At 31.0% G+C, this 16,865-nt stretch overlaps 1 protein-coding gene across 4 annotated transcripts in view; it reads left to right on the forward strand.

Annotated features, from left to right (window-relative positions):
* The window catches only part of LOC139524219 (katanin p80 WD40 repeat-containing subunit B1-like), a 35,861-nt gene that overhangs the window by 12,170 nt on the left and 6,826 nt on the right, over positions 1–16,865 (forward strand). For 2 of the 4 annotated variants that reach the window (XR_011664753.1, XM_071318880.1), the window contains exons 5-19: positions 605–646; positions 2,234–2,317; positions 3,458–3,573; positions 4,075–4,146; positions 5,190–5,340; positions 5,723–5,776; positions 7,541–7,596; positions 8,124–8,186; positions 11,157–11,329; positions 12,077–12,127; positions 12,512–12,559; positions 13,384–13,505; positions 14,517–14,675; positions 15,661–15,737; positions 16,778–16,852. Coding sequence is in view for 2 of the 4 variants with exons in the window: in XM_071318880.1 (XP_071174981.1) it covers positions 605–646; positions 2,234–2,317; positions 3,458–3,573; positions 4,075–4,146; positions 5,190–5,340; positions 5,723–5,776; positions 7,541–7,596; positions 8,124–8,186; positions 11,157–11,329; positions 12,077–12,127; positions 12,512–12,559; positions 13,384–13,505; positions 14,517–14,675; positions 15,661–15,737; positions 16,778–16,852 (1,343 nt within the window). In the remaining 2 variants the exon portion in view is untranslated. The remainder of the gene's footprint in view (positions 1–604; positions 647–2,233; positions 2,318–3,457; positions 3,574–4,074; positions 4,147–5,189; positions 5,341–5,722; positions 5,777–7,540; positions 7,597–8,123; positions 8,187–11,156; positions 11,330–12,076; positions 12,128–12,511; positions 12,560–13,383; positions 13,506–14,516; positions 14,676–15,660; positions 15,738–16,777; positions 16,853–16,865) is intronic. The other 2 variants (XM_071318881.1, XR_011664754.1) reach the window with 2 other exon arrangements.

Consider the following 16,865-nt stretch of genomic DNA (forward strand, 5'->3'; position numbering starts at 1 on the left):
CGGGTTATTTTCGCAGGGTTTTATTTTTCGCTTATTTCGCGGATTGAACAAAATCTCCAAAATAAATTCCATCAAATTTAAGTGAACATGCAAAGGTATTGATAAATGTTTTGAATCCGCCAAAATATTTAGTATACCTTATTCAATGATAATTGGGAAATTTTAAACCCATGAAAATAACCCGCTATAGGGTATATATTCACAGAATCCATTCAAAAAGTAGTTGATATTGTGTAGTATGATTTAGAGGTTGAAGTCATTTTAGCTTCAAAATAGATGTTTCTTTCATGATAAAACAAATAAAAACTGGTAAATAGATATATGTATTTCTTATTTGCATGTATGAAGAATTCTCTTTATTATTTATTTATTTTCTTTCTTTACTTTGTGATTGTGATAATAACTTGTTTATCATTTTCTTTGACAGATATGAATTTTTAAAAAATACAAGAAGGTATAAACAATATGACTAAATGAGTTGATGAAAAGATACATACTTTTAATAAGAACAATATCTCTATACAGATACCTGTCCAAGCTATATGTATTGGGATAGAAATTCAGTTTCAATTTATGACTGCAAAATTGTATCGTTATTTTTCAGTTGTGGGATATAAGAAGAAAAGGTTGTATATATAATTATAAGGTATGTACAAGTTATTTGAACCACTAGTTAGTAATTAAGGTTATATGAAATTTTCGTTTGGTAAGTTACTAGTTCCTCTGTCATTTACAAACTAACCAATCATAGGTACCAGTTGTCTAAAGGACTGGGTGATGTCATTTTTGTACACCAATATGAAAATAACGCCACATCATTGGATGGATTTCCTTTGTTTAGTTTGTTTTAAACCAATCACATTGACTTGGTTTATGCCTTTGAAAATATTACCCAGAATGCATTAGATTCTGAAACAGCATATTGAACCTGCATAATGGAAAAAAGACCCTTGTTAAGATCGACCAAAGATTTAGATTTTATCCTAACAAAATGAAATATCATATCTTATACATAGTAGACCACAAGCACTGACAAGCAAAACAGAAAACAAAATAGAAAGAGAATGCTATATACTAACAAACCGTAAAATGAAATACAGATTACACTTTTTTGTTATCTTTTTATATATGAAGTTTTGTGGTACCAAATGTAAAATATAGAAAAGCTTGTTCTTTATATTGAAAACTGGAAACTATAATATTAGGATATGTTTGTCATATGTACCCTAAGCTTATTATTTATAGTATTTAGAGCTTAAAAGGAGAAAGCTGTTCAAATTAAAAAAAATGTACACAACTTTACTGAAATAAAGCATAACATTTTTTAAGCAAAGAATTTTTTTCTAACATAACATCATAAAACGTGTTAGTTATAGTAAATCAAAACATGTATATTGCATGAAATTAAATTTAGGACGAGTCAGCACGGGTGAGTTCCACATGGAAATGTTTATTTTTACTTTATCCAAAACACACATTTTTATGTTTATAGTATCCTCACTATTAGCTGTAATTATGACTGTTATCAATAATAAAAAAAAAATAAAAAAATGTCTGCAGTGCTTTGTGTTATAGTCAGGATAAACTGTGTATTGACCAGCAAAATTCTGTAATATTATAGCATTACTAATATGTTTTATTCCTGGGTAAAAAATCAGCCTGAAATACATTCATCAGTGTCATACAACTTAAAAAATTAAAAGCAATAATAGCAACAAGTTTAGAATAGAGTTTTGTTATTTGAATGTCATTGGTATTTATCATTATTTTGTACTTAACTCTATGGAGGGGAAATTATACCTAGACTTGCATTAAAATATTTTCTCAACTATCTGGCTAAGTCAGGGTTAAAGTTTTATAACAACAAATTATCACAATTATTTAAAAAACTAAGTGTTTGTCAACAATCCTATAGTATGTTGTCAATTGTTATTTATAGTGTTCATTGAGAATAGCCTTGAGTGAAATTCAAAATAAAAGGCCAATGCTTATTTTTACACATCTGTACTATTATATATAACATATATATAATAAAATACATGTTTTGCATTTTGAGTTTAAGAGTTTAAGAAAAACAATGAAGAAATTAAGTTTCCTGTTAGTTTTTTTCCCCCCATACTTGTTAAGAGTATGAATTTGATGTTGAAACAGAGAATGTTGTCTTCACATCATGCTTGAAATAGAATGAGACCTTATTTTCAAATTATTTTATTTTGTTATTTGTTTATTCCAGGGTCATACAGACTGTGTAAATTGCCTAAGATTCAGTCCAGATGGTAAATTGATAGCCTCTGGTGGAGCTGATGGACTAGTTAAGGTTAGTATAGATTAAATATGGCAAATTATCATCCTTCCCTATGCCTATATCACCCTGCTCTGTTGCTCCATAATTCCCATATCAAGGCTTCAAAATGAGACCAGGCATTATCAGCGACGTCACAATGTGAGAGGAGAAGTTATCAGCAAAGTCACAATGCGAGAGGAGACTTTATCAAGCTTGCTTTTGTCAAGCGTAAAACTCTTAGGAAGAGGGGGAAATACCAGTAATAGAACGATAAACAGATAATCAGGTTTTCTTCATATAGATATCTTAAAATATCACCTGCTTGACACAATGTGTAACTTTTTAGCTCGTTCGCTGCGCTCACTTGCCAAAAAGGTTCACATTGTGGCTCATGGCTGATATTTTACGATATCAATGTGTAGAAAAAACAATAATCTATACCTATTGGTCTAAAGGAATGTGAAGTATAGTTACATGTATGTTTATTTAGTTTCCTTTATTATGAATTAGAGTAGATGTAGGTATATGCAATTGAGTATATTGAATACAAAAAAAGGACATCTTGGCTACTGGTTGGCAACATTAGATAAGTGTCCATACCAATATGTGATGCTCTTTATCCCTATGTGACTAGGCTATGAAGTGGTGAAAAAGGGCCAGAATAAAAAAAAAACATGTTTGTTTCCCCTCCCCCACCTGGGTCAAAAATAAGCCCTCAGGTCCAAAAATTATTTTCCACCAAAAAATCAAAATTACTTTTAATCCTGAAAAGTGCTTGAAAGCAAAAGGATTGATAATCTAAATAAATACACTCAAATTGAGAACAAACAACTGATAAGTGGCCACAACTGGACAAGTCAAACAATTCATGTGACCATGCTATGACATCAAGTAAAAAAAAATTAACCTGCTTTGCTGGTCTGCCTACAAAGGATAGACTCGGGGGGAGGGAAACAGTCATTCTTTTAAATGTTTTATCAAAGTCCTGCTATCAACACCGAATTCCTATCAAAAGAAGCATATAAACATAGATGTTTCAAACAAATGATGTGCTTCCATTTATCTTTTTTAGTTGAGTGTGCTTTACTACAGAATTGAAATAGAAAATGAAAGTACTTTGTCTGAAAGGTTAAATGTACATGTTCATGATATGTTTGTTTTTTATCTTCATAGATCTGGGACTTAACAGCAGGGAAAGTATTAACAACACTGAATTTACACTGTGGTCCAGTAAATGTTGTAGAGTTTCATCCTAAAGAATTATTACTTGGCACAGGTAGCTCAGATAAGTAAGTATAATAACATATATACATTGTCAATAAATTAATAATAATTCATGATGGCCACTGGGCAATTCTATGGAAATTCTTATACTTTATTGTAGCATTTTCTTTATTTGTTTATTAATGTTATAAGGAATTTTTTAATATACTTGTGAGCATGTGAAGTTTAAACATTGAAAATATGATTGTACGGGAAATCTAGCTTCCTCCACCAATTAAAACTGGCCGCCACGAATTAGCCCAGAAGAGGTGCTTATGTAGCATCAAAATTACAGAAAAAAAAGACGAAAATGTACAGAAGTACAAAATTTGTAATACTTTTTAGTAAGCTTACTTTTTATGTGAATCAATTCACTAACTGAACTTTATAATTTGTAGTCTGTCTTTGTTTTCATTGTAAAATCAGTTGTAATTGTTTGCTAAAGAATATCTGAATTTAAATAGTGATTATGCTTTTAAATCAAAAGAATTGATTATGCTTTAACATAAGTAACTTTATTTTTGCAGAACAATAAAATTTTGGGATTTAGAAACATTTAGTATGGTCTCATCAACAGATGGTAACTCTACACCAATCAGGTAAATATTGGTATAAATGTCTCTTTCAGGTATTTATTGAGCCAGTTATTATTAATGGCATATAATATTATATGCAACCCTTCTGAAGATTTCCCTTAAAGGGGCACTAGCTGTCAAATTCATGGTCACTGATTTGACTCAAATTCTCATATTTGATTTATAGCAAGGTAAAACATTTATCCAAACTATCAAAAGTCTAAAATAAACAGTTTACAGAGCATGGGGTAGACAATATATAGGTTCGCTTCGTGTGTATTTTAGTCCAGACGCCATCTAATTAACTATCGTTTTGACCTCAGATGACCATATAAGCGATGTAAACATAAATAAGGATATAAATAGATTAAACCAACACGTGCAATTGGATTTTTATAGGTCTGTTTGATTTATCTTATAGATTAAAAATAGATGTTTCTCATTGTTTTTAACCGTATAAGAATGATTTTATGTGCATCGAATTAGTAATCAAATGATTTACCGTAGTTTCACTTTCATTGTTGACATTCTTTTTCTTTAAATAACCAGTACACGTACAATGCATGCGTTGTCAATTTCTAGCTAGGGGTTAAATTGAAGTTCACATGAATACGGATTTAAAGAGGTCGACTCATTCACTTTGAACTAATTATTAATGTTTCTTAGCATAATTTGACAAAATTGAACCTTTTTGGCTGCAAAAAGTGAATTGTTATTTCACTATTTCACTTTCATTATTGATTGAACAGAAAAAAATCAAACTTAAGATTTTTTATATATCTCGTAGCTAGTGTCCCTTTAACATTCTTGTCAAAATCATTGAATTTCAAAATTAATGTTTCTTAAAAAGAACATGTTAAAAATTCTGACAGTGCAAGTAGCTATTTCAAATGAAATGTAAAAATAATTTGCATCAATATTGCAAACTAAATTGACCAATGAAATTTACAGAAATATTATGGAAATGAAGATAACACATTAATTGTTTAAAGTTTGGCTAGAAAATATGTTAGACTAGCAAATTGTCTGAATCACAACATTCATTATGCTTTTATTTTCCTTTACAGATCAATGGCATTTCATCCTGATGGATTATGTTTGTTTAGTGGTGGTAAAGATCTGTTGAAAGTTTATGGCTGGGAGCCATCAGAGTGTCACGATTCTATTCCTATATCCTGGGGAGATGTGGCAGATATAACACTCACACAGAACCAATTAGTATGTTTTATTTATTTCTTGATTCAATAACGATATATCTGTATCATATAAATAATTATATTCTAACTCATTGTAATGTACATTTGACTGTTTTACTGTTTTCGCAAAAATGTTTGGTGATACAGAATTTCAAGGTAACAATGTATTTCAACAATACAGTACCATTAAATGGATAAATGATATTACGAAAAAAAAAAAATTTATGAGTTTCATCATAATATCATTTCTTAAAACTTCTCATATAGCTGACTTTATTTAATAATTTAATAAGTAACTATACTTATCACTAATTTTTCTGCATTGATTGTTTACTTTTTATGATTGCCTATTGATTGTTTACTTTTTATGATTGCCTATTTTACCAATTGTATTTTAATTGCAGATAGGAGCTTCCTTGTCACAGACCAATGTCTCATGTTATGTTGTAGATGTACAGGTAAGGGCTGTCAAATTCTGTACTTTATTATCACAATAAGTAATCTAGCATTTTGTTCAATCTTCAAAAATCACAATAATTTCTGAATACTGTTTATCATATTCTTTACTTTAAATTCTAATATAAAGCATCAGCCAGGCCATAAAAAAGAATAGGTTTGTTTGCCCAAGCCCTACCTACCCAGAAAAAAAGCTGCCTACTCAAATTCTTTTATTGTCCTGATTTAAAGATTTTTTTTTAATCGGATAGGCATGAAGACTAATAAACACCCGATAGTTTAATTTCTTTTTTTGAAAAAAAAAGAAAGAAATGCCTACCTACCTACCCACTGTCTCAACCTTTGGGTAGGGTTTGGGCAAACCAAAATATTTTTAATTGTGGCCCAAGCTTTGGCAAATTCAATATAAAAAGACTGGCAAATGTCAAAGTTGAATATGATGGAGGAAATGTTTATTCTTTACAGTTACACATCATCTGTTATCATCAATATTTAAAAATAGACTTCAGTGCATTTAAGTCATCTGGTCTCTACATTCTTTACACTCTATACGTCATGCACACATATAAGATTTTGATACAGATACATTAAAATAGGAACATTCCAGTACAACGTTGACTAGTAGGCTAGGCTACTTCAAAAGTAGCATACCTGTCAACCTGTGACGATGAAAATGCAGGTCATGACCTGCATTGAAGAATCAAATCTCAGGTCATAACGCGTACAAACTTTTTCGAGCTGAATTTCAGTATTTATGGTACATTTTCTTATAATGTATATCAAAGATACCAAAACATCAATGCATGTTCACTTGGTTAAGTCATTTTAAATCTTATTTATTATTATTTCATTACACTTTTAAAGATTTTTATAAACTTGTGTATCACAGTCTTATGTCCTTTACTTTTTGTCTCCTTTACTTTTTGTCATCATCTAAAATTTATTTTTCAAATGTAATTTTAAAATGAGACTACTAGCCTTTAAATATACCATGTAGAGGTATTACATGAATGAACATTCATCTCCCAATTGATAAGGAAATAAGACTAGGATAAAATATAGTAATACAGTTAAAGGAAGTATAAATGTAAAAAATAATTTTCAACTTTTTTTTAAAAATTGTATATTAAAAGGTATAAAAATAATGAAAAGTTATTTTTCAATATGTATTTGAATTTTATATTATTATGGTTTAATCTTTTTCATCCATAAAACGTAAATATAAGGAATAATTTTGAATGGTGACAAATAAGGGGAAGTAACTCTTAGTTGAAATATCTTTGTAAAACAACAGGGCAATTTATTTACGACCTAAAGCTAAGGTAATTGGGGTTTATCAACAGTGTGTTTGACACCAAAGCTGTCAAGTGAAGCCATGCACTTAATGGGTCACTTAATTTGACAGTTTACATAGCTAGATGAACTGCATGTTCATGGAAGAATTAAGAATTTGTCGGTATTTCAAAGGAATATTACTTATGAAAATCAATCTCAAGGCTAAGAAATACGGGTGAAATCGGGTCATTTTCGGAATTTCCGGGTTATTTCAATGACCCGGCGGGTGATCCGAGTGATCCCTCAAAATTGTGAAAATCTCGGGTCACATCCGCAGAATCCGGGTCAGTTGACAGGTATGAAGTAGGGTAGTATACCTTACCCAACAATGACTTCACAGTTCAGCTAGCAAGCAAGCTAACCAAAGATATTACCTTTAGCTACATACTCATTGAAATAGGCTATAATATTGTGGTGTATATTTATTTTAGAGAGTTCACCCATTTGGTGGTGTGCCTAACCAGGAAGGACAACAGCAACTTAACAGGTACAAAATAATATAATTGTAAAAATTGATTGTTGAAATCAAAACTTTAAACCCATCTTTTAATTTTAAAGGTACAAAATATGAAGTAGATAAACTCATCATAAATACCAGGACTAAATTTTGTATATACGCCAGACACGCGTTTCATCTACAAAAGACTCATCAGTGACGCTCGAATCCAAAAAAGTTAAAAAGGCCAAATAAAGTACGAAGTTGAAGAGCATAGGCGTTAATTAGTTTTGAACATATTAAAAAAAAGGAAAAAAATGTAATACAGGAGATGGATATTCATTGTATACATCTTATGTTATTAGTTAATGACAATATGGAATTATGTTACTAAAGTTACCACCATGATGTTCTTGTGATAGCAAGCCTGGGGTCTAAACTGAATGCCTCATACTTTCAATCAGTATTTGTAAAATATTTATTTACTGTGCAATATCAGTGTTGAATTTCACAAGTCACAAACTTGCATCAAAGATAAAAAATTATAAATCATTATATAATGTTGTTTATGTTTACAGTAGTCATAACAGAAAAAGTTTTATAACAGAAAGACCACCGACACAATCTTCAAGACAGGCAAGGTTAGTTGTGTTGATTGGAGCCCAGTGTTCTCCCCAGGCCGTTTTAGCGTCGCGGTACCGCGACGCTATATTTTTTCACCGTGATGCTATAATAATTCCCGCGACGCTATAATTATTCCCGCGACGCTATAATTATTTTGAAGATGCTATTTTACTTGTCCTCAATTTTGAACTTTCATCTATTATCGATTATGATCATAAAAATTATATCACCTTTAATTGTAATCCCTTTAAGTCGGACACTAAAGGCAATTAAGAGATTAAATAGCTAGGTGTTAATTGCCCTCAGGGTGATAACTGTTTGGATGCGAATATCCCAAGCTGACACTTGCGACACGACTAATACCACGTGTCTGCAATAACCAATTTCGACATGGAAAAATGCAATCACAAAACAATTCGAAATCTACGTTTTGTATTACGAAACTTCAAAGATTGAAACGATTTTTATTTTTTTTAAAAAGGTCGTTTATTTGTGCAACTCTCCAAAAATTACTTTCTTTCTCTTCCGGTAATTATATACGAGAGCGAGAATTTTGGTTTAGAGCTAAAATAAGTTTAATACTTCTTTAAAAAGTTATCATAATTGGCTTAAGTTTATGTTTAATCCATTTAATGCATTAAAAGCGTCTTATTCATTCACAATCTCTTGTCAAACAATGTTTATTCTCGGACTCATTTTCGTAAATTTTTCTACGGCCGCCATTGCACAATTTTGTGTAAACTACGGATCGGAACCGGACCAGATATGACAAAAATCCGCATTTTCACGATAATGACAACAGATGGACAGTAGACAGAAAAAATATACCAAGAGAGAAAACTACTCTTAACAGACTATTTGTTAGATAACTTTGTTAAAAATACATATCATTTTAATGTAAAAATAAGAAACAACTGGAACTTATTCATTAAGTGCCATGAAACAATGAATTTCATAAACATGATAAAAAAAAGTTTTTAAATTGATTTTTTTTTGCTACTTTTGCTGCTTTATCTTTACTTGATATACTATAAAAAAAAATTAAAAATTTTGTGTACTAGATATTTAGTTTTGTATATATACAGGTTGATCTATAATGAACCATTCATTCATTTGACTTATTGTTGGGTAACTGAAACCACATAATTATTTATTTTTATTTGGCACAAGAGGAAAAAAATAATTCTGTAACTATAAATGAATAAAGAAAACATAAACTGAAACAACTGTTTTTGTGGTTATAGTGTAATTGTATTCTCAGTTATGAATTGAACAATATAAACTAAAACATATTAAAGAAATAGAGCATCAACACGACGCGACAAACGAAATTAAAAAAAATACAGTTATTTTTATTTACGCAAAATGTGATGCTATCCAAAATTTCTGGGGAGAACACTGGGAGCCATGTACATTATTTTACTATTTTTAACCGGATTTTTGTGACAAAAATGTCGGTTATTGATTTGGGGATGTACGGCGGGCGGGCAGTCGGGCGGGCGGGCGGGCGGCAATCAAATGTTGTCCGTGCATTAACTCATGAACCGTTCAACCAAAGCTTTTAAAATTTTAATATGTTATTACTGACAACTATTCGAAGGTCAAGTTCAATAATGGCGATTTTGACTTTTACCGTTCAGGAGTTATGGTTCTTGAAAGATTGAAAAATGGAGTTGTCCGTGCATTTACGCATGAACTGTTCTACCAAAGCTTCCCAAATTTTAATATGTTGTTACTTATGAAAGAATGGAGGTCAAGTTCAATAATGACGAATTTGACTTTTACCGTTCAGGAGTTATGGTTCTTGAAAGATTGAAAAATGGAGTTTCCAGTCGTGTCCGTGCATTTATGCATGAACTGTTCTACCAAAGCTTCCGAAATTGTAATATGCTGTTACTGATGACAAAATGGAGGTCAAGTTCAATAATGACGATTTTGACTTTTACCGTTCAGGAGTTATGGTTCTTGAAAGATTGAAAAATGGTTTTTCCCGTCGTGTCTGTGCATTTTCTCATGAACCATTCAACCAAAGCTTTTGAAATTTTAATATGTTGTTACTGATGACAAAATAGAGGTCAAGTTCAATAATGACGATTTTGACTTTTACCGTTCAGGAGTTATGGTTCTTGAAAGATCGTAAAATGGCGTTTCCATTCAGGTTGTTGCATTTACTCATGAACCATTCAATCTAAGCTTTTCAAATTTTAATATGTTGATACTGATGACAAAATGGAGGTCAAATTTGATATTGACGATTTTCACTTTCACCATTCATCAGTAATGGTTCTTGTGATATTGCCAGGACACAAATAAATGTTAATAAATCCGGTTTGCTGTCGTTGTGACAGCCTCTTGTATAATTTCTTTTACAATAGTTGTGTCCCCTTCATACAGAAGTGATACAGAAGGAATCCTGAGATTTCTACTATTACTGACCAATTTATTGCTTAAATATAGGAATTCATATTTAAAATGTCAGTTTTCAAAAAATAACATTATATCAAATGTAATTCAGAATGATGTATTTAAAAGAGAACAAAAAGATTAGAATTAAAGCAATTCATGAACTCAAGGATTCTGATCAACATTCAAATATGAGTAATACAGTTTTCAAATTGCAGTTGTCTGACTTTACAATACTGTGGATTCATTTATTTTTGTTGGTATCAATTTTCGTAGATTTAGAAAAACTTACACTTTCCTGGATGTTTAATTTCGTGGTTTGCCAAAAGTGTGTATACAAGTCAAAGGAAAATTTGCATTTCGTTGAACATTTAAATTTGTGGTAAACTTGTACCCACGAAATCCACGAAAATTGGTGTCCAACGAAAATTAATGAATCCACAGTATTCCCATTAATTGTCCATAACAGGCATGAAGTGGGAAAACTTTAACAAGGAGCAATTATGCCCAAATAGATAAGATAACATAAAAGTAAGTGCTTAATGTCTTATGCTTTTAATGGATCATAGTTCTTTTAATTTTAGCGTTCCTAAAGAAGAAGCTGAAGAACCAACCCATGATAATGAAGATGAGAAAGAAACATCTACTGCTGACATAAAGAATCCAGAGGACTACCGAGAAATCTTCCAACCAAAGTCACGCATTTCAAGGTCACCTACACGAAAAATGGAACCATTCCCAGCCCCTCCTGAAGATGGTACTAAAAATATATGCTTTTAATTTATAATAGAAATAAAATATTCATGTTTTCTCTCGTTGAAGCATTTAGCATGTTCTAAAAAATTTGTTTTCCTTTTATATTATTATAATTAGATAAAGGTGGTACTTGGATTCTGCTGATTTTGCCTGTATCTTTTGATATGTATGCATTATTCATTAAGCATGGTATTCATCTCTTTGAATAATTATTCCTTACTTGCATGGCATTGTTGCATTGGCTAGTACATGCTGGTTATTTGATACATTTTACTAGCAGGATAATCTTTGTTAAATGATTAAAAATGTGTAAAACTGTTAATAGATGTGACATTAATTTCCTGAGAAGATAGTTTTACCTAAATTCAATAAAAAAAAATGTGCAATAGTTTAAGTATATATAGAGTTAAACAGATAAGGTTTATAGTTTTTTAATCTGCAAATTTTTGATTTTCACAATGTGAAATTGATTGGACCTATTTTTTTAGTACAGAGACCATTATCTGTTACAAAAATTTACTAAAAATTTCAATTCAAATGAATTTTTTCCTGTAACGCTATGGCAAATTGATTTTTTTTTTATTTACATTTTATGTCAAGTACAGAAGGCAAACTTCTTATCTAAATATTCTGGAGCTTATTTAAATTGAAATTCACACTCAAATTCTTGTTATGATGAATACAAAAACAATTTAATTGAATTTTCTCAGCACATTTACCTCAATACAGTGAAAAATGTTAATTTCAGTACCCAGTGAACCAGAACCAGTTAAAAAACCACCACCAGCCAGGAAAACTAGTGAGTTAGACTTAAAATAACATACAAAACAACAATAATTTTAGGTTGTTAATACTTTTAAATGTATTTTCTGTTGAACACAAAAGTTAAAGAAAGGATAAAAGTCAATTTTGATCTTATGATTAAAGTATTATTTCTATCAGTAAAGATCTAACCCTCAGTTTTAAAGAATGTTACGTCAGTACATAAACAAAGCTAGGAAGTGCATATAGAATTATTTTGCATGTGTATTGCAACTATGCCTTTTTGATTTAGTTTTTAGATTTTTTTATTATTTGATTTTTTTCGGTGGCTTTATATTTTTTTCTTTGAATGATGCAAGTCTATAATATTTTTCTGTGAATGATTCTGGTTGCACTGTTTATATGTATATGTTTGTTTTAGCACCCGAGCCTGAACCTGCACCAAAACAGCCTGTCAAAAAAACACCTAGTAAGTTAAGCATGAACTGAATAACAAAACAGTTGACAGAATAACAAAACAGATGCTGTCTAGAATTTCTAGTTGTGTGCACTGAAATCTGTAGCACAGCTATTCCAGAATTAATTTTGTGTTTGGGGGGGGGGGGGGGGGGGGAGGAGGCGTGAAGTGGCATTACATTGATAAATAAGTGTTTGAAATATAAATGTTTTAATGCAATAACACATATCCCTACAATTAAAGCTAGGTAGGCATCTTCTGACAAACTGCCTTCCAACTTTTAATTTTGGATTCTTTTTACAGATTTCAAAGTAATATTTCTGTTTAAAGAACAGAACAATTAGAAGCAAGGTTCTGTTAACCTTAGGCAAAGTGGGCATTCAGTTTTACCTTTCAACATCCTTGGTTTCTGTTCTTGAACATTGTTTTACCTAGAGCAAATGTTATGAAACTTATACACAATGCATATCACCATAAAGCACAGATTAATTTCAAATTTTTGTGGAGTCACCTTCACTGTTTATGCACTCTATCTTGTTTTGTCTTCACCAAATGTTATAAAACTTATACACAATGCCAATTATCACTAAACTTGTGTCAAGTTAAAATCTAATTGGCTTCACTTTCATCAATCTCGAGTTATGTCCCTTTATAAATGGAAAAAAATCTGAATTTGCTGTTTCTGAACCATTTGTTACGAAACTTAATAACCAAAGAACTTTTTTTTCCAATATTGAAGATAGGTTGTTAAATTTAGTGGATGCACACATTGTTCAGGGGACGGTTTGGAAGTTTGTTGTTCTGTTTGTATTAATAGTACCTATTTTAATTTCTAGGTAAGAAAGAATCTGAGTCCTCTAAACCTGTGCCAAAAGCTGTATCTAAACAAACTAGACAGATAAAATCTCCAAGAGAACCTCCAGAAAACTCAGCCATATCTGCTCAAGATTTTCTACCTGTAAGTATTTATTTTATCATCCTACTTTTAAATTTCTGTTTTTTAATAGACTAATGTTGAGTTTGTTGGATTTCCATGAAAAACTTTGGTTTAAGTGAACATCAATCATGTGTTTAGGGGCATGGTCACTTCCTTTCAATGTTGAGTGAGCGGATGTAAAATATTGCATGAGTTAATCTTCAAATTCAATTATACTAAGTACCTTCGGAACAAACAATATTTTAATTAGCTCACAGCAATAATGTACAGCAAAGTAAGACCTACAAATTAGTCAACATGACCAAAATGGTCAGTTGACCCCTTTAAGGAGTTATTGCCTTTTATAGGCAATTTTTAACAATTTTCATAAATTTTGTAAATTTTTGTAAATTTTTACAAAATATTTTCCTCTGTTACTACTGGGCCAAGTTCATTATAGATAGAGATAATTGTAAGCAGGACGGATTTTCAGTAAAGTAAGATCTACAAACACATCACCATCACTAAAAACATAATTTTGTCATGAATCCATCTGTGTCTTTTGTTTAATATGCACATAGACCAAGGTGAACGACACAGGCTATTTATAGCCTCTAGTTTAATACTGCATAATGATGATCCAGAGAGACGCTGGATTAACTTTAATAGACATTATAAAGGCACGAATAATATTTCAGGTGAAGGACATAACTTGAAAGTGGTCTATTGGCTAAAAGCATAGGGAATCTTCTTTTGTAAAACCAAATATGGACCATTTCACTGTGAAAATAATCATGAGAGGTTAACTTTAAGATTTGGAACAGCTTTATACAAAAAATTTATTTCGTTAAAGGCTTACATTCATGGTTTACCTTTACTTACAAATATTCTTGTACTCTATGAATAATGAATACACAATATTGGACTGGTTCCATAATCATGAACAAACAATATTCACAAGTTCATGTAGACTATTGGATTCTATTTGACAAAAGGGTTTCATTTGTAATTAACCATGAAAAAAATTATGTATAATAATTCATTTATTTACAGAAATCTGAACAACCTGGAAACAAAAAATCTACGTTTGTGACAGATGAAAGTGTATTACAGACAATTCAAAATGGACATGATGCAATGTCAGCTGTCATGTCTTCAAGGAGTAAAAATTTACAAATTGTGAGAGCCATGTGGACTTCAGGAAACACGAAGGTACAGTATTCAGAAACAATATTTTATTTGTTGTATTTGATAAAACCTATTAAAATTTTGGGTACTCGATTCTCTCTAACTTTGTACTTGATTTTGTCTTTTAAAATTTTGTAGGCTTTAATAATGAGTCTTTTGTGGACAAAACATGTGTCTTGCATACAAGATATTAAGCCTGGTATCTTAGATGTTGTTTTTTTTATGCCCCACCTACGATAGTAGAGGGGCATTATGTTTTCTGGTCTGTGCCTCCGTTCGTCCGTCCTTCCGTCTGTGCCTCCGTTCGTCTGTCCGCTTCAGGTTAAAGTTTTTGGTCAAGGTAGTTTTTGAAGAAGTCCAATCAACTTGAAACTTAGTACACTTGTTCCCCATGATATGATCTTTCTAATTTTAATGCCAAATTATAGTTTTGGCCCCAATTTCATGGTCCACTGAACATAGAAAATGATAGTGCAAAGTTCAGGTTAAAGTTTTTGGTCAAGGTAGTTTTTGATGAAGTTAAAGTTGCATCAACTTGAAACTTAGTACACATGTTCCCTATGATATGATCTTTCTAATTTTAATTCCAAATTAAAGTTTTGACCCCAATTTCACGGTCCACTGAACATAGAAAATGATAGTGTGAGTGGGGCATCCGTGTACTTTGGACACATTCTTGTTTTATTATGAAAAAATATGGATCAGTTGTTTGATTACCACAAGACCACTATCTAACACAGACAAAATGACTCAAAATTGTGAATCTTAAGGTCACTTTAGTGTGTCACCTATTCAATTTATTTTAATATATATGCTGTGTGTGAATTCTCATTTACATTTTAAATAATAATTTATTATATTGTTTTTTTGAAGCCATTTTTGGTTAAACTTAGCTTAAATCAGTCAAAATTAATACATACTTAAGATAATCCATGGGATTGAAGTTAAAATTTTAACCATTTTCCTCCCAATATAAAACCCTAATGGTTGACTATTTTTATATTTTCAGACAGCCTTAGACTCTGCAATATCAATGAGGGACCCTTCTGTGATAGTAGACTTATTAAATGTTCTTAATTTAAAAACGTATGTATACATTATGTATTTTATTAACTGTAACTTGTCCATTTTGTTTTGAAAATGATTTAGTGTCAGATAAAATAAATATCATTGTTAATAAAACAGCAATTCTTTAAAGTTCATATGATTTCTGTCAAAAACCAAGATGGCAGCCACTACACATCATAGTTTAAATATGATAGAACGGGGGAATACATACAAAGATTTTCTCACAGAATATGAAAAAAATTGAAAAAACATCTGCTCTTCAAGTTATCCTTTTTTTTCTGAATCAAAATTACAGATTTGAAAAATAGTTTTGACTGTGTTCTCCTCATAATTTTAAAATAGCACCATGGAAATTAACATACTATTTTCCAAAATATACAGCATCAAGGCTTCTATATATAAAAAAGAAGATGTGGTATGATTGCCAATGAGACAACTGTCCACAAGAGACCAAAATGACACAGACATTAACAACTATAGGTCACCGTACGGCCTTCAACAATGAGCAAAGCCCATTTGCATAGTCAGCTATAAAAGGCCCCGATATGACAATGTTAAACAATTCAAACTAGAAAACTAACGGCCTTATTTGTATAAAAAAATGAACGAAAAATAAATATGTAACACATAAACAAACGACAACCACTGAATATACATTTTATTAAGAAATAATCTAAGATAGCACCATGGTAGAACATATAGCACCAGGGTTCTACTGTGATTAGAAGCCCTGTGGAGATCACTGAATACACCTTATTGCTATATGTCCGCCATTACTGCATGGACATCACACAGGTTCCCGTAAAATTTGGACATCATATTACAAAATATCTGACGCCACAATGGAAAAGTGATTGTTCTATGACGTCAATAGTTCAAGCGGGACAAATTCTAGGGTCAGCCGGGATTAGCAATAAGGTGTATTATAATATACATGAACTAAATATTGTTAACTTCCTTGGAAACATTTTCACATTATGTTTTTAGTCCTTTGTGTTGTTTAAGTGTTGTTTCTTAAACAAAAACCTGAATTCATACACTAATATGTCTTTTTTTAGGGGATTATGGAATTTAGATCTGTGTAGCAGTTTATTACCTCAGGTTAAAGATCTCCTTAACAGTAAATATGAAAGGTAAAAAATATGA

Source organism: Mytilus edulis, chromosome 5, assembly GCF_963676685.1.
Source record: "Mytilus edulis chromosome 5, xbMytEdul2.2, whole genome shotgun sequence".
Taxonomy (NCBI): domain Eukaryota; kingdom Metazoa; phylum Mollusca; class Bivalvia; order Mytilida; family Mytilidae; genus Mytilus; species Mytilus edulis.